At 40.6% G+C, this 20,535-nt stretch overlaps 1 protein-coding gene across 1 annotated transcript in view; it reads right to left on the bottom strand.

Moving 5' to 3' along the window:
* The window catches only part of si:ch211-236l14.4 (SITS-binding protein), an 89,866-nt gene extending 71,416 nt beyond the window's left edge, over window positions 1–18,450 (bottom strand). The window contains exons 1-2 of the mRNA XM_014123862.2: window positions 17,383–18,450; window positions 3,347–3,518 (exon numbers count right to left, since the gene is read on the bottom strand). Of these exons, the coding sequence (XP_013979337.1) occupies window positions 3,347–3,518; window positions 17,383–17,853 (643 nt within the window). The 5' untranslated portion in view covers window positions 17,854–18,450. The remainder of the gene's footprint in view (window positions 1–3,346; window positions 3,519–17,382) is intronic.
* Window positions 18,451–20,535: the final 2,085 nt, after the last annotated feature.

The raw sequence follows: 20,535 nt of genomic DNA, 5'->3' as shown, positions 1-20,535 counted from the left end.
TTGATTGTTTTTATAAGATAAGTTTAATGCTAGCTAGCAACTTACCTTGGCTTCTTACTGCATTCGCGTAACAGGCAGGCTCCTCGTGGAGTGCAATGTAAAGCAGGTGGTTAGAGCGTTGGACTAGTTAACTGTAAGGTTGCAAGATTGAATCCCCGAGCTGACAAGGTAAAAATGTGTCTTTCTGCCCCTGAACAAGGCAGTTAACCCACCGTTCCTAGGCCATCATTGAAAATAAGAATGTGTTCTTAACTGACTTGCCTAGTTAAATAAAGGTCTAAAAAAAATATAAAAAATAAACAAAATAAAAAAATCGGCCAAATCGGCGTTCAAAAATACCGATTTCCGATTGTTATGAAAACTTGAAATCGGCCCTAATTAATCGGCCATTCCGATTAATCGGTCGACCTCTAGTCTGAACTCCGCCCTGTGCAACTGGGTCCTGGACCTTCTGACGGGCCGCCCCCAAGTGGTGAAGGTAGGAAACAACACCTCCACTTCATTGATCCTCAACACAGGAGCCCCACAAGGGTGCATACTCAGCCCCCTCCTGTACTCCCTGTTCATCCATGAATGCGTGACCACACAGGCCTCCAACTCAATCATCAACTTTGCAGACAACACAACAGAGTTGGGCTTCAAGGAAAGCTACAAGTTCCTCGGCATACACAACACTGACAATCTGAAATTGTCCACTCACACAGACAGTGTGGTGAAGAAGGCACAATAGCGCCTCTTCAACCTCAGGAGGCTGAAGAAATTTGGCTTGGCCCCTAAGACCCTCACAAACTTATATAGATGCACAATTGAGAGCATCCTGTCGGGCTGTATCCTCGCCTGGTGCAGCAACTGCACTGCCTGCAACCGCAGGGCTCTCCAGAGGGTGGTGTGGTCTACCTAAGGCATCACCGGGGGCACACTGCCTGCCCTCCAGGACACCTACAGCACTCGATGTCAGAAGCAGGCCAAAAAGATCATCAAGGACATCAACCACCCGAGCCACTGCCTGGTCACTCCACTATCATCCAGAAGGCGAGGTCAGTACAGGTGCATCAAAGCTGGGACTGAGAGACTGAAAAACTGCTTCTATCTCAAGGCCATCAGACTATTAAACAGCCATCACTAGCCAGCTACCACCCAGTTACTCAACCCAGCACCTTAGAGGCTGCTGCCCTAGATACATAGTCATGGAATCAAGGGTGACTTGAATAATGGAACACTAGTCACTTTAATAATGTTTACATACCGCTTTACTCATTTCATATGTATATACTGTATTCTGTAAGAACCAACGCTGGAGATGAGAAGCAGGTACGGAGAGTGAACATTAAATTTACACAGACATGGAACAGGACAGGAACAGCATCAGAACCGGGTAAAACAGAGACATACGACAATCAATGCGGAAGCGGGGAGCAGAGCTGGGGGCCAGACAAATATAGGGAAGGAAATAATACAGGTGATTGAGTCCAGGTGTGTCCAAATGGTCGCTGATGCACGTGACGAGGGAAGCAGGTGTGTGTAATGATGGTGTCAGAAGTGCGTAATGCAGGGCAGCCTGGCACCCTCGAGCGCCAGGGAGGGAGAGAGGGAGCAGGCGTGACTGTATTCTATTTTACTGTATTTTAGTCAATGCCACTCTGACATTGCTCGTCCTAATATTTATATATTTCTTAATTCCATGATTTACTTCTAGATTTGTGTGTATTGTTGTAAATTGTTAGATATTACTGCACTGTTGGAGCTAGGAACACAAGCATTTCGTTCCACCCACAATCACATCTGCTAAATATGTGTATGTGACCAATACAATTTGATTTGATTTGAAAAGCGCTTTTAATGGAGAAGCTTTTTAATCCAGGACTAGGCTTAATCTGTATCTGGGAAACCGGCACTACATTTTATTCTGTGTTAATTTTGAATGAGGAAATATTACCTGCAAAATGTTAGCATTAGTATCACATTAGCATGTCTGGCATGGTTGTGGATCAGCTTTGCTATGCCCAGAGATAGCGACAGTAGCTTCAGCCCAGAGCACTTTTGTTATTTGTCTTCAAAGCACAGTGATAGATAGAGGGTTAAAAGGTCCTGGACATTACTGCTGCCCTCTCAGAAGGTGGAAAAGAGATTTAAGTCATGTGACAGTTAAGCTCCTGCTACTGTGTTATATAAGTGTGTGTGTGTGTGTGTGTGTGTGTGTGTGTGTGTGTGTGTGTGTGTGTGAGGACACAATGGTCTGATGAATCACAAAGGGCCTTTGTTTGTATCACATGATGATAATTATGGCCTTTAGTTGATGTATTGCCCCATGATCTGATCTGGACTGGCAAAGCTGTCTGGGACAAAGATTAGCATGTTTTAGCTCCAACACACACACACACACAGTCATGGTACACTCTCTCACTCACACATGTGTACACACACACACACACACACACACACACACACACACGCGTGCGCACATACACACAAACACAGACACACACGTACACAAACAAACCTTGACTCACACACATTGCATTAAGATGTGTTTGTATTTTGTACCCTTTTCTCATTGTGTGTGTGTGTGTATGTGTGTGTATGTGTGTGTGTGTGTGTGTGTGTGTGTGTGTGTGTGTGTGTGTGTGTGTGTGTGTGTGTGTGTGTGTGTGTGTGTGTGTGTGTGTGTGTGGTTGGTGTTTACATATGGCTCACTTTAAGCAGAGACTGGGTTTGGAGCTCAGAAGCCCTGTCACACATGCCACACATAGCAGGCGTGGTGGTCCATAGTCCCCAGGGGTCATTGCAATACCCCTCATCACACACACACACATTTACATCCGGCTGGGACCACTAGCATGGCATTCCCCACACTCCTATCCCGATAAAACCAACACCCCCCCAAAATAACCTTTCCAATAAAGTAATCTGTTGCTTCTAATAATAGAAACAAAAGGCAATTAGGGCTGCATCCCTAGGAGTTCATGTACATTTGGTGGTTTGCTGCTCTTTGTAGTATAATCTCTCAATGAATAAACCCAGGGACAACCTGTATTGTGTTACACTATTTACAGAGCATGTGTCCCGTAGGCCTGTAAGTGATACAGTAAGTCAACAAAGAACAACGACAGGGCTTCCCCCTGTCCCTGTGACTCATAAAGTCACCAATAACCACAGATGTAGAATCAGATATCCCTTCCCCTGTCCTAACCATAACCATTAGGGGATGGAAAATGTATCTAACCCTGTATCAGTGAATAGGGGCAACTTTTAGCTAAATCAATCTGGCTCAACATTCTCATTCTGCACCTGTTATTAAGCCGACGGACCAGATATTGCGCTCGTTGTCAAGGCGACGACCCCTTACCTGACGAGCCCAGGAAGTAGCGTTCGAGGACTGAGCCAAAGCCAGAGGGGTTGTCCCTGAGGTTGCTAACAGTGAACGGCTGCATGGTGACATTCTGCTCGTTGATTGGCCAGCTCTGGTTCTGGACACTGGCACCACCGTACCACGACATGTTAGCCATGGAGAAGCAGTCCTGGGGAGGGGGGAGAGATACACACACACACACACACACACACACACACACACACAAAACAGTTAGAGAAGACATACAGTTAAAGAGTGAGTGAAATAGGAGGAGAGAGAGAAGTAGATGGTCGGAAAAGACAGAGAGAGGAGATTAATACACTGGCAAGAGGGAGTGAGAGATGGACAAAGAGAAAAAAGAGACTGGGCTCCTGAAAGTGGAAGGCGGGAGGAAGAGAGAATATTCCTCTAAAGAAACAGAACAGGGAGAGAAAGGTGAATTGAAACAAGGTAAAGAAGGAGGGAGGAAAATGATGAGAGATAGATGAAAGGTAGTTGAATGATAAAGAATACACAGTGGAAGAAAACAGAGATTGAGACAGAGTTGGAAAATCTAAAGGGGTTGATCTGAGGTCTTGAGTGTCATCTAGAATCAACCTCAAACACTAATACATATCGTCATAAAAAATAAAGGAGGAGGGGGGAGGAGGAGGAGAAGGGGGAAGAGGAGGATAAGGAAGAAGAAAAAGGAGGAGCAATGGAAGAGCGCACGAGCGTTGAAGATCTAACTTAAAAAGTGCTGTCTACAAAAATAATGAGCTGGTTGTAGGGCAACAGACTTTTCTACCAAGAGCTGTGATTTCAATAAATATATTAATAAATCAGAAGTAGCTCTTTTAGATTTCATACGGCCAAGAGAGGTGTAATACGTAGATGCTGCATAAACTATCAACAAATTATCCAGACAAATCTGCCATATCTAAAAAACACTTAGGTGTAGCCTGTCAGAACAATTTTACAACAAATGTATCCAATGAAATCTTAATTATAGTGATCGCTATATCCAGTTGACTTAACTGTACACTGTAACGCAAAACTGTCATTTATAGAGTAATTTGGGGTATCATCAACAGTAAAATACTGTGAAACATTTTACTGCAGCATACTGTAAACTATGGTGCATTGTGGGTGGGGAAAGATTTGCTGTATTTCAAGGGTACTGCATCGTTCCGTATTTTTGGAGCACAAAAATACTTTTGACCACAAGTGGGTGCATGGTATTGTTGTTTCTGTCTCAATAACATATTTTGAGGCATACCTTGTAAAAAGCTATATTTGTTGCACCCGTTAGTGAGACTGGTCTACCAATTTAATCCCTATGTGGTTATATTGCCCCATCAATTTAAATTGTATAGGGGATAGGTTGGAGTGGTAACACGTCTTAAAGGCCTAGTGCAGTCAACAATTCAGTTTTTCCTGTGTTTCGTATCATTTTGTACAAAAGCTGATGAAACTAACACTGTAAAACGTTACACTGTGAACAAATGTGATCAGTGTTATGTACTTTGGATGATAGACCATTCTTGATACGCACGGGAAACTGCTGAGCGTGAAAACCACAGCAGCATTGTAGTTCTTGACACACTCAAACTGGTGCGCCTGGCATCTACTACCATACCCCGTTCAAAGGCATTTAAATATGTTGTCTTGTCAATTCACCCTCTGAATAGCACACATACACAATCCATGTCTCAATTGTCTCAAGGCTTAAAAGTTCTTCTTTAACCTGTTTCCTCCCCTTCATCTACACTGATTGAAGTGGGTTTAACAGGTGACATCAATAAGGGGTCATAGCTTTCACCTGCAATCACCTGGTCAGTCTATGTCATGGAAAGAGCAGGTGTTCCTAATGTTTAGTACACTCAGTGTATATAATCAGCATGTTTTGAATGGGTGGGGTTTCGGCTTGCCTGGTGACATCACCAGGTGTTAAATTAGTTAATAAACCAATAACAAAGAGAGAAAAAGTTGTTGCTAAAAAGCTATTTATGATTATTTTTTTAACCTTTTGAATGGAAAACTATTACAGTAATCTACTTAATTGTTACCCAGAAATGATTTAAAATGTATAGAAAAATGGCTGCATTGGGCCTTTAAGCCTTAAATGGTTGAACATTTTGCCATTTATTTTTGGTCTGTTTTGCCCTGTAGTCACTGCCAGTTTGGAAGCCTTTGTTAAGGCCTCTAGTAGTGCAAGTGATATAAAACACCAAATATTCATAAACACATTACCTAGCAGCCAACCAATCCTATGTAATTACAGTAAAATACTGTGAAAAACAAACCCCTCCCCTCAATGCAAATAAGAACTTGTTCTCAACTAGCCTACCTGGTTAAATAAAGGTGAAAAAAAAAATGAATTTAATTAATTAATTTATTCATTCATTCATTCATTATGATTACAGTAGCATTTACTTTTTTACAGTATAATACATGCAATTGTATGGTATCGTACTGTGTGTAATTACACAGCACTTGCTTTGATAATGTATTTAGATTACAGTAGATTTACTGCAATGTAAAATACAGCAATGTACTTGCCACTTTTCTTACTGTCAAATTCATGGCATCCTCTTTACAGTGTAACTGGCAAAATATTGCACTCCACATACTCATTATATACTCTAATCAAATTGTGATAAGTACTGTAGTACTGTAAGCAACTGTGTTTTGTCATTTTTGGGCATCAAAATTGGTTACATAAAAAAAAAAAAAAAATCTACCTGATCAATACACTTATAGTAAAGCTGGTGAATTATGTGGAATAATAATTGCATGTGACATTGAATCAAATGAAAAATGACAGGCCTACAATATTACATTAAATGTTCTTCAAATGTGCATAGAACATGGTCATCTCCACTTCACCACTTCACTGTAGCCTAAAGAAGAAAATATGTCCACGTAAACCAAATCACGCCACATTTGTAGTCTTTCACCCTAGTCTCTATGATGTTCATTCTGCTTTTCCTCCAAGTATTTTCCGCTCCGTGCCAGGAATTTATACAAGTGCCAGGCGGTCACCTGAGACACGTGTGATAGTTCATTTCTTTACTATCGAATGAGGAGAGACAAATTTATCACACAAGTCAGAGTTATACTTAAACTAAATCTTTATTCACTTATTAATAAGGGAGCCGATCAAGACAACACACACATATAAAGTGAATCGATTGAGTGCTCTAGATGAGTGTTCTAACAACCCCTTATTCTGTTGCATAAAACAACCATTTGATGCAATAACAGCATTATAACATAATCTTAAAATTTCTCTCACACACGTGATAGGATTTGGGACTTATGAAATGACATTCTTTTAGGATATAAACCCACTGGAATCGCCAAATGACACGGGACAACAGACTTATGCCAGGGAATGTACCAATACAAGGATTAAACTTTCAAAACATCCGAATTGTTAAGTATTTCATCATTAGGCAACAGGAGGGACTGAAGGACAGTAATTCTGTGGTCTTAGAACCCAGTGCCATGGCGAAGCAGACTGGACGTTGAAGATCCTGCTTCCTTTCCACAGCCATGTCTGTGCATCGTGCACGCACTGGATATCTGATTAAAATGTATTCAAGTTCAACCAAATAATATAAATGTCTAGGATAAATGTGACCAACTGGCTCAAATTGGTCTTATGTAGCAAAATTTGAAATTGTGTTTTTTACATTCGATAAAAGAAGAGACTCAGAGCTACAAAATGGTATATCATACACTGCATGTTTGAGGAACAATGGGAAAGCAACTCTGCTTTGAAAGTTGATAAACTTGTAAACTCACTTTTGAGAGAATGGCCTTTGAAAGTTTTGGTACCTAGTGAAGAGCTCTTCTTTGTCTACACCCATTCAGCATCGTTCACACCCTCTTAAGCTTTAGCCCCACCCAACTCGTTTCGCTCTCGGAGCATTCGGAACGCAGACTTGACGCTCTGGGCGATGATTTGTTTACCTCTGGATAACATGAAAACAGCCTAACCAGCTCTGCTGGCAACAATTTCATTACGCTTTTTTGCCGACGTTTACTGACACTGGCCATATTCAACGGGTGTTATGCATTCATAAATTCATCAGTTATTCTGCGCTCTGGCATACTCAGACTGAATTTACAAGCTTACCTGAAATGGTTACTTGCATAGTGGAGTCTTTTGTTAAGATATGTAGCTAGCTAGCTAGGTAAACAATGAACCTAGCTAGGTAAACAACGTGTAAGATCATACACATCACGTAACGTTAGCTAGCGAGCCAGCCAGCTAACGTTAGCTAGTTAAACAACAATGAACATAGTGCCAAATAATGTCGTTACTACCCTGCATGAATCGGAAGGGAGCTAACCAACCAGATTCAATGTTAGCTAGCTAACATTAGGCTCTAACAAGTAAAGCAAATGGCTCTGAGATACAAATAATAACATCATTCACATAATGTTAGCTAGCGAGCCAGCTAGCTAACATTAGGCTCTGGGATACGAATAATAATATCATACACGTAACGTTAGCTAGGGAGCCAGCCAGCTAACATTAGCTAGCTAGCTAACAGTACACTTTAGCTTAAGACATGTAGCTAGCTTGGTAAACACAATTAACCTAGCTAGGTAAACAACATATGAGATCATACACCTCACATAACGTTAGCTAGCAAGCCAGCCAGCCAGCTAACGTTAGTTAGTTAAATAACAATGAACATAGTGCCAACTCATGACGTTACTACGCCTTGCATGAATCTGCTGGTAGTGGTAGCTAACCAACCAGGTTCAATGTCAGCTAGCTAACATTAGGCTCTATCTAGCAAAGCAAACAGCTCTGAGACACGAATAATAACATCATACATGTAACGTTAGCTAGCGAGCCAGCCAGCTAACGTCAGCTAGCTAGCTAACAGTACACTTTAGCTTGAAATTAAACCACTTTCTGTCAAAATTAGAAAAGTGTAATATCTGAAAATGTAGCTAGCGAGACTATCTTATCTGTATACATCATCATGCATGATGGACTGTCACGGATGCCATGCCATGGTTGCCCTTAGTTTGAAGATGTCATCCGGACACAGGTATTTTCTCAATTTCTTTAGATATCATACTCTAATTCCACTGATTTCAAAACTCGATCCTCCAGAAAGTGGAGATCAACCCTTATGCAGCTCCACTACACGATACATAAAAAAAGCTGCGTTCGACAGAATTACGAACACAGACTGGCCAGCTCAAACAGACAGAAGCCCTCTATATGGCAGACCAATCTGAACTCCTCTCTCGGCATGTCCAGCCCACTCATTATCTCAGCCAATCATGGCTAGTGGGAAGGTTACTACTTTTTCTGTGGCTTAACCAACTAGGCTCGTAATTTAACAATTTATTTGTATTTACAAATCGCATACAAGTTTGTTATTAAGGCACACAAAAGTTCACATGTTCCAGAAGGCATTTCTGGCAACAGCAAAAAAAAATAGTTTACGTTCAAATGGCTCTCCTGTGAAGTAGTGACCCGCGACATACGCCTAGTTTGCTGAAAAGAGTCACAAATGAAACTGTTTCCAGGGTACATTTTAACAATCAATTAACTAATTTGTCAGTCCCCAAAAAATTCTACAAACAATAGGCTACAAACAGTTGGCCTAGTGCACACAATCCAAAAAGCTTCACTGTTAATTATGAAAAATAGGCTAAATATTAAAGTATAGACGAGACTGGGGCTGTTTATCTCAGGAGTTGGTTGTCACAGTGCTAATTACTCCCAATCAAAATGGCACTGTGTGTTATTTTTTTAAGGTTCAAATATGTGAATTCTTTGAAAGAACTCCTCCACCTGGTCAATTTATGTCAGCATGATATAAATGTTTTTCATACACTACCGTTCAAAAGTTTGGGGTCACTTAGAAATGTCCTTGTTTTCCATGAAAACATACATGAAATGAGTTGCAAAATGAATAGGCAATATAGTCAAGACGTTGACAAGATTATAAATAATGATTTTTAATTGAAATAATAATTGTGTCCTTTAGAGGTCAACCGATTATGATTTTTCAACGCCGATGCCGATACCGATTATTGGATGGTCAAAAACCGCCCGACACCGATTAATCGGCCGATTTTTTTATTTTATTTATTTATTTGTAATAATGACAATTACAACAATACTGAATGAACACTTATTTTAACTTAATATAATACACAAATAAAATCAATTTAGCCTCAAATAAATAATGAAACATGTTCAATTTGGTTTAAATAATGCAAAAACAAAGTGTTGGAGAAGAAAGTAAAAGTGCAATATGTGCCATGTAAAAAAGCTAACGTTAAGTTCCTTGCTCAGAACATGAGAAATATGAAAGCTGGTGTTTCCTTTTAACATGAGTCTTCAATATTCCCAGGTAAGATGTTTTAGGTTGTAGTTATTATAGGACTATTTCTCTCTATACGATTTGGATTTCATATACCTTTGACTATTGGATGTTCTTATAGGCACTTTAGTATTGCCAGTGTAGCAATATAGCTTCCGTCCCTCTCCTCGCTCCTACATGGGCTCGAACCTGGAACACATCGACAACAGCCACCCTGGAAGCAGCATTACCCATGTAGAGGAAGGGAAAAAACTACTCCAAGTCTCAGAGCGAGTGACGTTTGAAATGCTATTAGCGCACACCCGGCCAACTAGCTAGCCATTTCATATCGGTTACACCAGCCTAATCTTGGGAGTTGACAGGCTTGAAGTCATAAACAGCACAATGCATTGCGAAGGGCTGCTGGCAAAACGCACGAAAGTGCTATTTTGAATGAATGCTTACGAGCCTGCTGCTGCCTACCATCGCTCAGTCAGACTGCTCTATCAAATCATAGACTTAATTATAACATAATAACACACAGAAACACGAGCCTTAGGTCATTAATATGGTCGAATCCGGAAACTATCATCTCGAAAACAAAACATTATTCCTGTTACATTGCACAACCTTCAGTGTTATGTCATAATTACGTAAAATTCTGGCAAATTAGTTCGCAACGGGCCAGGCGGCCCAAACTGTTGCATATACCCTGACTGCGTGCAATGAACGCAAAATGACACAATTTCACCTGGTTAATATTGCCTGCTAACCTGGATTCCTTTTAGCTAAATATGCAGGTTTAAAAATATATACTTCTGTGTATTGATTTTAAGAAAGGCATTGATGTTTATGGTTAGGTATAGTCGTGAAATGATTGTGCTTTTTTCGCAAATGCGCTTTTGTTAAATCATCCCCGTTTGGCGAAGTTGGCTGTCTTTGTTAGGAAGAAATAGTCTTCACAGTTCGCAACGAGCCAGGCGGCCCAAACTGCTGCATATACCCTGACTCTGTTTGCAAGAGAAGTGACACATTTTCCCTAGTTAAAAGAAATTCATGTTAGCAGGCAATATTAACTAAATATGCAGGTTTAAAAATATATACTTGTGTATTGATTTTAAGAAAGGCATTGATGTTTATGGTTGGAGCAACGTGTACCTAAGCGATTATATGCAACGCAGGACAGGCTAGATAAACTAGTAATATCATCAACCATGTGTAGTTAACTAGTGATTATGATTGATTGATTGTTTTTACGTTTAATGCTAGCTAGCAACTTACCTTAGCTTCTTACTGCATTCGCGTAACCTCGTGGAGTGCAATGTAAAGCAGGTGGTTAGAGCGTTGGACTAGTTAACTGTAAGGTTGCAAGATTGAATCCCTGAGCTGACAAGGTAAAAATCTATCATTCTGCCCCTGAACAAGGCAGTTAACCCACCGTTCCTAGGCCGTCATTGAAAATAAGAATGTGTTCTTAACTGACTTGCCTAGTTAAATAAAGGTAAAAAAACCTAAAAAAAAACTATCGGCCAAATCGGCGTCCTAAAATAGCAATTTCCGATTGTTATGAAAACTTGAAATCGGCCCTAATTAATCGGCCATTCCAATTAATCGGTCGACCTCTAGTGTCCTTTGCTTTTGTCAAAGATTCCATAATTTACAGCAATTACAGCCTTGCAGATCTTTGGCATTCTAGTTGTCAATTTGTTGAGGGAATCTGAAGAGATTTCACCCCATGCCTCCTGAAGCACCTCCCACAAGTTGGATTGGCTTGATGGGCACTTCTTATGTACCATATGGTCAAGCTGCTCCCACAACAACTCAATAGGGTTGAGATCCAGTGACTGTGCTGGCCACTCTAATATAGACAGAATACCAGCTGACTGCTTGTTCCCTAAATACTTCTTGCATAGTTTGGAGCTGTGCTTTGGGTAATTGTCCTGTTGTAGGAGGAAATTGGCTCCAATTAACCTCTATGGGCTAGGCGGGACGAATTCGTCCCACCTACGTAACAGCCACTTGAAGCCTGTGGCGCGATTTTCAAAACCTTAAAAATCCTATTACTTCAATTTCTCAAACATATGACTATTTTACAGCTATTTAAAGACAAGACTCTCGTTAATCTAACCACACTGTCCGATTTCAAAAAGGCTTTACAACGAAAGCAAAACATTAGATTATGTCAGCAGAGTACCAAGCCAGAAATAATCAGACACCCATTTTTCAAGCTAGCATATAATGTCACAAAAACCCAGAAGACAGCTAAATGCAGCACTAACCTTTTATGATCTTCATCAGATGACAACCCTAGGACATTATGTTATACAATACATGCATGTTTTGTTCAATCAAGTTCATATTTATATCAAAAACCAGCTTTTTACATTAGCATGTGACGTTCAGAACTAGCATACCCCCCGCAAACTTCCGGGGAATTCGCTAACATTTTACTAAATTACTCACGATAAACGTTCACAAAAAGCATAACAATTATTTTAAGAATTATAGATACAGACCTCCTCTATGCACTCGATATGTCCGATTTGAAAATAGCTTTTTGGTGAAAGCACATTTTGCAATATTCTAAGTACATAGCCCAGGCATCACGGGCTAGCTATTTAGACACCCGGCAAGTTTAGCACTCACCATAATCATATTTACTATTATAAAAGTTTGATTACCTTTTGTTGTCTTCGTCAGAATGCACTCCCAGGACTGCTACTTCAATAACAAATGTTGGTTTGGTCCAAAATAATCCATCGTTATATCCGAATAGCGGCGTTTTGTTCGTGCGTTCCAGACACTATCCGAAATGGTAAAGAAGGGTCGCGCGCATGGCGCAATTCGTGACAAAAAAATTCTAAATATTCCATTACCGTACTTCGAAGCATGTCAACCGCTGTTTAAAATCAATTTTTATGCCATTTTTCTCGTAGAAAAGCGATAATATTCCGACCGGGAATCTCCTTTTCGGCAAACAGAGGAAAAATCACAAAGACGGGGGCGGTCAGGTCACGCGCCTAAGCCCAGAGTCCCTTGATCGGCCACTTGAGAAAGGCGATAATGTGTTTCAGCCTGGGGCTGGGATGACGACATTCAGGTTTTTCCCGGGCTCTGAGCGCCTATGGACGACGTAGGAAGTGTCACGTTAGAGCAGAGATCCTTAGTAAAAGATAGAGATGGCAAAGAAGTTCCAGAAATGGTCAGACAGGCCACTTCCTGTAAAGGAATCTCTCAGGTTTTGACCTGCCATTTGAGTTCTGTTATACTCACAGACACCATTCAAACAGTTTTAGAAACTTTAGGGTGTTTTCTATCCATATGTAATACGTATATGCATATTCTAGTTACTGGGTAGGAGTGGTAACCAGATTAAATCGGGTACGTTTTTTATCCAGCCGTGTCAATACTGCCCCCTAGCCCTAACAGGTTAAACGCCGTCCACAAGGTATGGCATGGCGTTGCAAAATGGAGTGATAGCCTTCCTTCTTCAAGATCCCTTTTACCCTGTACAAATCTCCCACTTTACCACCACCAAAGCACCCCCAGACCATCACATTGCCTCCACTACGCTTGACAGATTGCGTCAAGCACCCCTCCAGCATCTTTTCATTTTTTCTGCGTCTCACGAATGTTGTTCTTTCTTCTTGTGATCCGAACACTTCAAACTTAGATTTGTCTGTCCATAACACTTTTTTCCAATCTTCCTTGGTCCAGTGACTGTTATTTTTCCTATCTTAATCTTTTCTTTTTATCGGCCAGTCTGAGATATGGCTTTTTCTGTGCAAATCTGCCTAGAAGTCCAGCATCCCTGAGTCGCCTCTTCACTGTTGACGGTGAGACTGGTGTTTTGCTGGTACTATTTAATGAAGCTGCCAGTTGAGGACTTGTGAGGCATCTGTTTCTGAAACTAGACACTCTAATGTACTTGTCCTCTTGCTCAGTTGTGCACCGGGGCGTCCCACTCATCTTTCTATTCTGGTTAGAGCCAGTTTGTGCTGTTCTGTGAAGGGAGTAGTACACAGTGTTGTACGAGATCTTCAGTTTCTTGGCAATTTCTCGCATGGAATAGCCTTCATTTCTCAGAACAAGACTTGACTGACGAGTTTCAGAAGAAAGGTCTTTGTTTCTGGCCATTTTGATCCTGTAGTCAAACCCACAAATGCTGATGCTCAACAAGTCTAAAGAAGGCCAGTTTTATTGCTTTTTTAATCAGCATAACAGTTTTCAGTTGTGCTAACATATAATTGCAAAAGGGTTTTCTAATGATCAATTAGCCTTTTAAAATTATCAACTTGGATTAGCTAACACAACGTGCCATTGGAACACAGGAGTGATGGTTGCTGATAATGGGCCTCTGTACGCCTATGTAGATATTCCATTAAAAATCAGCCGTTTCCAGCTACAATAGTCATTTACAACATTATCAATGTCTACACTGTATTTCTGATCAATTTGATTATATTTTAATGGACATAAACAGCGAAATTTGACCCAAACTTTTGAATGGTAGTGTAGGTGAAAGTAAAAGAAAATGGGGGTATCAAATCCAATTGTATTTGTCACATGTGCCGAATACAAAAGGTGTAGACCTTACAGTGAAATGCTTACTTACAAGCCCTTAACCAACCATGCTTGTTAAGAAAAACATTTAAATAAGTGTTAAGTAAAAAATAGAAAATCAAAGTAACAAATTATTAAACAGCAGCTGTCATGACTTCCGCCGAAGTCGGTCCCTCTCCTTGTTCGGGCGGCGCTCAGCGGTCGACGTCACAGGTCTTCTAGCCATCGCTGATCCACCTTTCATTTTCAATTTGTTTTGTCTTGTCTTCCCACACACCTGGTTTCAATTCCATCATTACATGTTGTGTATTTAACCCTCTGTTTCCCCCATGTCCTTGTCCGGAATTGTTTATTGTAGTGCTTGTTCACGTTATGCTGGTGTGTAACGGGTTTTGTTTACCCATTCATTTATTGTTCTGTTTACGGTGGTTTTATTTATTAAACTGCGCCGTTGTAAATCAGTTTTTGCTCTCCTGCGCCTGACTTCTCTGCCGCCAGTACGCACCCCCTACAGCAGCAGTAAAATAACAAGCGAGGCTATATACCAGGGGTACTGGTAGAGTCAATGTGCGGGTGCACCGGTTAGTCGAGGTAATTGGGGTAATATATACATGTAGGTAGAGGTAAAGTGACTATGCATAAATAATAAACAGAGAGTAGCAGGAGCGTAAAAGAGGGGGGGAGGGACAATGCAAACAGTTCAGGTAGCCCTTTGATTAGCAGTTCAGGAGTCTTATGGCTTGGGGGTAGAAGCTGTTCAGAAGCCTTTTGGACCTCGACTTGGTGCTCCGGTACCGCTTGCCGTGCGGAAGCAGAGAGAACAGTCTATGACTAGGGTGGCTGGAGTCTTTGACAATTTTATGGCCTTCCTCTGACACCGCCTAATATATAGGTCCTAGATGGCAGGAAGCTTGGCCCCAGTGATGTACTGGGTCGTACGCACTACGCTCTGTAGTGCCTTACGGTCGAAGGCCGAGCATTTGCCATTCCAGGCAGTGATGCAACCAGTCAGGATGCTCTCGATGGTGCAGCTGTAGATGGTGCAGCTGTATCCATGAACAATTATGTTTGATGAAAAGAGGAAAGGGAGAGATATATTTCAAACCTATTTCTGAGTTCCTAGGTCATGTGGTAACTAACATCTTAATTAGCATTGGGTGGGTGGTTGTCATAATCAACTCCATTATAAAAACAAATTGGTGTTGATTGTGGGCAATTCTATGGTAACATAATGATGGTAACAGAATGACATCATTGGTCCCTGATCTGTACAATACAGAAATGCATAATAATGAATGTCATTCTCTTCATGGTAAAAATATAGAATCGTCTATTCTATGTGTGGTTATTATTCTACATACTGGCTATTATTCTAATGAGCTTCGCCTCCAAACAAGACCAAATTTGGTTTAGCCCAGACCGGACCAAATCTGTACCAATCATAGACATCTATGTTTCACAGGTTTGGACATCCCAGAACAGCACAGAAGAGAAAAGTACAGCACAGCACAGTTTAGTACAGTACAAAAGAGCACAGTACAGTAGAGTACAGTACAGTATAGTACAATACAGTAAATTATACTGTACTCTACGTTAGTGTGCTCAAATGTACTGTACAGTACTAAACTCTACTGTATTGTACTGAACTCTAGTCTACTGAACTGTACTGTACTGAACTATACTCTACTGTTTTCTAAGACCCGTCTTCCATATGTTTGACCAGAAATCAAAGCCTTTGCTTACTCCATTTTTTTTAGATAAAAAAATATGAAAAATGTATATATGCCTTAATGAATAAAAATGAAAATGAAAAAAAAATTGTCTCTTAGCTTTCATTTGACACCAAAGTGCTCTTATGTTAGTGCTCATGAGGCCTTTCACTTGGAAATGCCCTTGTCAGAATTCAATCCACTGTAACCACCGTGCAACCGGGAACGTTCCCAGAATAATAGCTAAAATTACCATTAAAATTCTAGTTAGGGTTTTATCTAACATTAGGATGATAACATACCAAACATACCATTCAAAGAATGTTTTTGATTACAAATAAAATAATATTACAATTAAATATCCTTGGAGTGTTGTCCTAACATTCACTAAAATGTTGTGCACAACATCTGTAACAACCACAAAAGAACATTCCCCGAACCCAAACATTCTCATTAGGTTTACAGGTAATGTAATAACACAATGTACCAGTAAAGTTTTTAGAACAGTGTTATTATTACTAACATACTGCTGCAACAAAATGTGAGAGCAACATTCTGGGAACATTCTTGCAACATCAGGAAAATGTTTTACACAAACATTGTGTAATCATCAGTCCAACTGGACAGTTTTTGTGTTATGAGAATATTTTCCACAACCTAACGAATGTTTTGGGAACTTTCACAGAACCAATTTTGGTGTGCAGGGCATATTGTTCAGGGACATTACAATAAATCCTAAGCTCTTTTTTGCTTGTACTATAGAGAGCTCACTTCCTTGCCTCCCTCTCACACACATATTTTTTAGAACAAAAATAGGACAGCAGTCTTAAATTTACATTCACACGCACAAATTTACTCAACATGTCATGTTCTTATCAAGGAATAAACTGCTGAATGTTGTTAGGAATATTGTTCAATCATATGCAATACACTATATGCTATATTGCTTAATTTCCTGTTACAAAAGGAATAAGCTACTAGCAAACATTGTGACAACCAACCCCCATACTGTGTGACAACCCACCCCACAATGGGTCTGGTTGTCACAAGTGGACAGAGAGTTTGATGGGTTATAACTAACTCCATGTTGGAATAAGATATGCAGGATAAAACGGGACCCCATTTCAACCAAAGACCTTGGTCTTTCTCATAATATTGAAAAGACTCTTGTAAGATAAACTGGTGCTGACAAATACACACAACAATAAAAAGTGTGACAACCAACACCCGTCTCCCAATAAGAAAAGCCACGTATGTATGTAAAAGCCACTTATGTATGTAAATTGATTGATTTGGAAACGACAATTTTGGAAAATATATCCTGATGGGTTTATGTGAATAAAACGTCTCTGAATAGTCTGATATCTTTCTGAATCGGCTGTGTGTATGTGTGTGTGAGAGAGAGAGAGAGAGAGAGAGAGAGAAACCGTTCCCGTACCTTCAGCTCCACATGACAGTGCACCGGCGCCCATGTCATGCTATAACACTCCGTCTCCGTCGCCTCATTCACCTCCAAAGATATTTTAACCTCCGCCACCGAATCCCATGTATAGCAGAACTCCGTCTTATTGAGCCAGCACAGGTTCCTGACAAACGGCACTTCAATATCGGGGTTCCCCACGTTGCCCACGTCAATCTCCACATAGGTCTTGTCTTCTGTCAGTGTCTGTATGACCAGAGAGTGAGTCCGTCTCTCCCAGATTAGCCCGCTATAACTCCCCTTTAGGATCCAGTTCTTGTTGGGCTGATCCACCACTTGCCAGTATATGATCCCAATGGTCATGACGAAAAAGACTGCCACCCCGAGACAGGCAATAGCTCCCTTCCAAGTTTCGTTCATCTCCTTCAATCCCGTATCCCATGTTACCTCAGGGATGGGGCTAGGGTTCCTATTTCGAGCATGAGGCATGTTTGTTTTGAAATGATCAAGAATCAAATTGAAAAAATGAAGAAAAAATCTCTGCAAGTGGTTGTTGAAAAGCTTGGGTGCCTCATCATCATGTCATGTCGGTTTCAAAGTGGCCGAACGTTTGTTAGTCTACTTTTGAACAATCTCCAACACACGGTGTTACCGCAGTTTTAGCGCAATTATGCCAGCCAGAGACAACTGGTCAAAGTGTCATGTGAGTGAAAATGGTAAAAAAAAATCCCAACGGCTGGAAAAATTAATCAGAGAAAAATTGACTTACCACATGCTGCCGCGGTTGAAAAGTGTTCCTTTTTAATGACATTGAACGCTGAGCTGTGAGTGAGCAGCCTTAACCCGGGTTTGGCAGCAATGCCTACCTAGCTCCTTAGACGCCGACTTGCTTGCCCTGCGGTTTTTGCCCGGGTCTGACGTAACGCCAGGCTGTTTCTTCAGAAAGGTAGAGTAGAGAAGATATAGTGATAAGGGAACCGGTAGACGCGAGGAGCTGGGCTTGACAGGCAGTCCCAGAGCAGCCGGTTGGGGCGAGCAGGCCATTGGCGGTGGGGAGTGACCGGTGCTCGCTCCCCTTGCATGCGCTCCAACTGGCAGGCTCGCCATTGCACGTTTTTACAACACTGCGCTTAAGTTAATATCACCCGAATAAATATTAATTTGGAGAGGGGTAAAATTGTGTTGCTTAACCATTTTTGGAACTCAATGTCTTTAGGTTGCAATTGACTTTCTATGGAGTAGGCCTAGGCCTATAGTGGGCGAAACATCAACAAGTAGGCTACATTTGGCCAGTTGCAATTAAAATTGACCTTAAAAGCCGATATTCACAAGCTATCTGTATGTTTATGTTGCTTGCAACAAAGTTGCAACTGGGTTGGTCAGTGTCTCAACCCCCCAAAATTTCCTGCAATTTAGTTGAATTGCATCACAAGAAATATAAATCAATCATAGAGCAATAGCCTAATGGTCACTTTTTGTATGCACTAACCCTGCCATGGCTCGTTGGTTAAAAGTCTATTAGGAAATGAATGGGTTTTTCTGTAGGGTTTTTGGATAAATGCTGAAAATAAGGTATGTGATAAAAACAGGTGTAGGAGATCTTATACATTTTGTTCTATGACAATCTTCTTCAGCTAACATAACTTTTTGTGAATTTTTAAGCATTTATGTAATCAAAACAAGCACCTAAAGGCTTCATAATTCATATAGGTCATGTTAACTGACTGATATTATCTCATAGAACAAAATGTGTAAGATTTAAGTCTGTGTTAACCGCAGACCTTATTTTTGACGTTTATCATAAAACCCCATTCTTATCACATTAATTTCCCCCATACAGTATGAATGGCTGATGAACCAGAGGTAACTCATTTCCATTTTTTAGGACCACAAGCTGGTCAGCTCTATACCATTCTGTTCGGAACCCATTTGTCATGTCAACACAGCTGTTACTGCTGCTGCAAAACACAACAAAAGAGATATGCCAAATGGGAAATGTATAAAAAATTCTAGACCCCATGGTTAGTCAAGGTTTATGTACATGGTCTAGCAGTCAATAAATGTAATTTTAAAAGTGAACCCAGACCTTTCTCGTTCCAGTTTCAACTGGAATTGTCCAACGTGAACTGCACTAGCTAGATATCTAGCTTAGCTCATCGCTAGCCTGGTTAGCTAGCTAGCTTGGTAAAACATGGTTGCAAACAGGCAACATTTTGGCTAGATCGATGCTTTTACAATTACCAAATGTTTGGATAAAAAAATTATACATGAAACTGTAATAACACATGGAACTCTTTATGCCTTGGAAGAAGTGGCTCTTTATAAACTGTGTGCTTTATTACTGAACTGGAACATGGCGTAACAGACAGGCAGTCGCAGCTTCACTAACAACGTGTGTCTTGGGTGTGTTACAATTAGGTGGTGAGCCATAGCAAGCTATCTGCTTTAGTTTGGGACATGATTGATCTCTGTTGAGGGAGAAGCTGTTTTTTACATATGTGACTAGTTTTCAAAATGCGTTTTTTGACAGAAATAACTTCTGGAACATGTGAACTTTCAAGTGCCTTAGTAGCAAACTTGTATGCCATCTGTAAATACGAATACAATTGTTAAATTACGAGCCTAGTTGATTTAGCCATGGAAAAGCCAGGAACCTTCCCGCAGGCCATGATTGGATGAGATAATGGATGGGTTGGACATGCCAAAAGATGAGTTCGGATTGGTTTGTCGTCTAGCACGCTTCTGTCCATAATGAGCTGCTCAGTAGGTGTAGGTAATCCTTTCTAACTGGGATTTTTTTTAAACACACCTCTCCACTTTCTGGAGGACCACATTTTGAAATCACTGGAAGCAGAGTATGATAGCTAAGGAGATGGAGAAAATTCAGGCGTTTGATTGCAAATGTGGAAGGAGTCGAAAAGAGAACACAGAAGGCTGTTGTATAAAACACCTCTCTGGAATACATCTTCAAACTAAAGGCAACCATGGCATCTATGACAGAAAAGGAGAAGCCTTCATTCATGTTTACAGGTGAAAGAGTCTAGCTAGCTACATTTTCAGATATTATAATTTTCAATTTTGTCAGAGAGTCGTTTTTCATTGCAAGTTAAAGCGTACTGTTAGCTAGCTAGCTAACGTTAACTGGCTTGCTCGCTAGCTAACATTACATGT

Source organism: Salmo salar, chromosome ssa10 (assembly GCF_905237065.1).
Source record: "Salmo salar chromosome ssa10, Ssal_v3.1, whole genome shotgun sequence".
NCBI classification, from domain to species: Eukaryota; Metazoa; Chordata; class Actinopteri; order Salmoniformes; family Salmonidae; genus Salmo; species Salmo salar.
The sequence above is the reverse complement of the archived record's forward strand: the minus strand, read 5'-3'. Positions and strand labels throughout refer to the sequence as shown.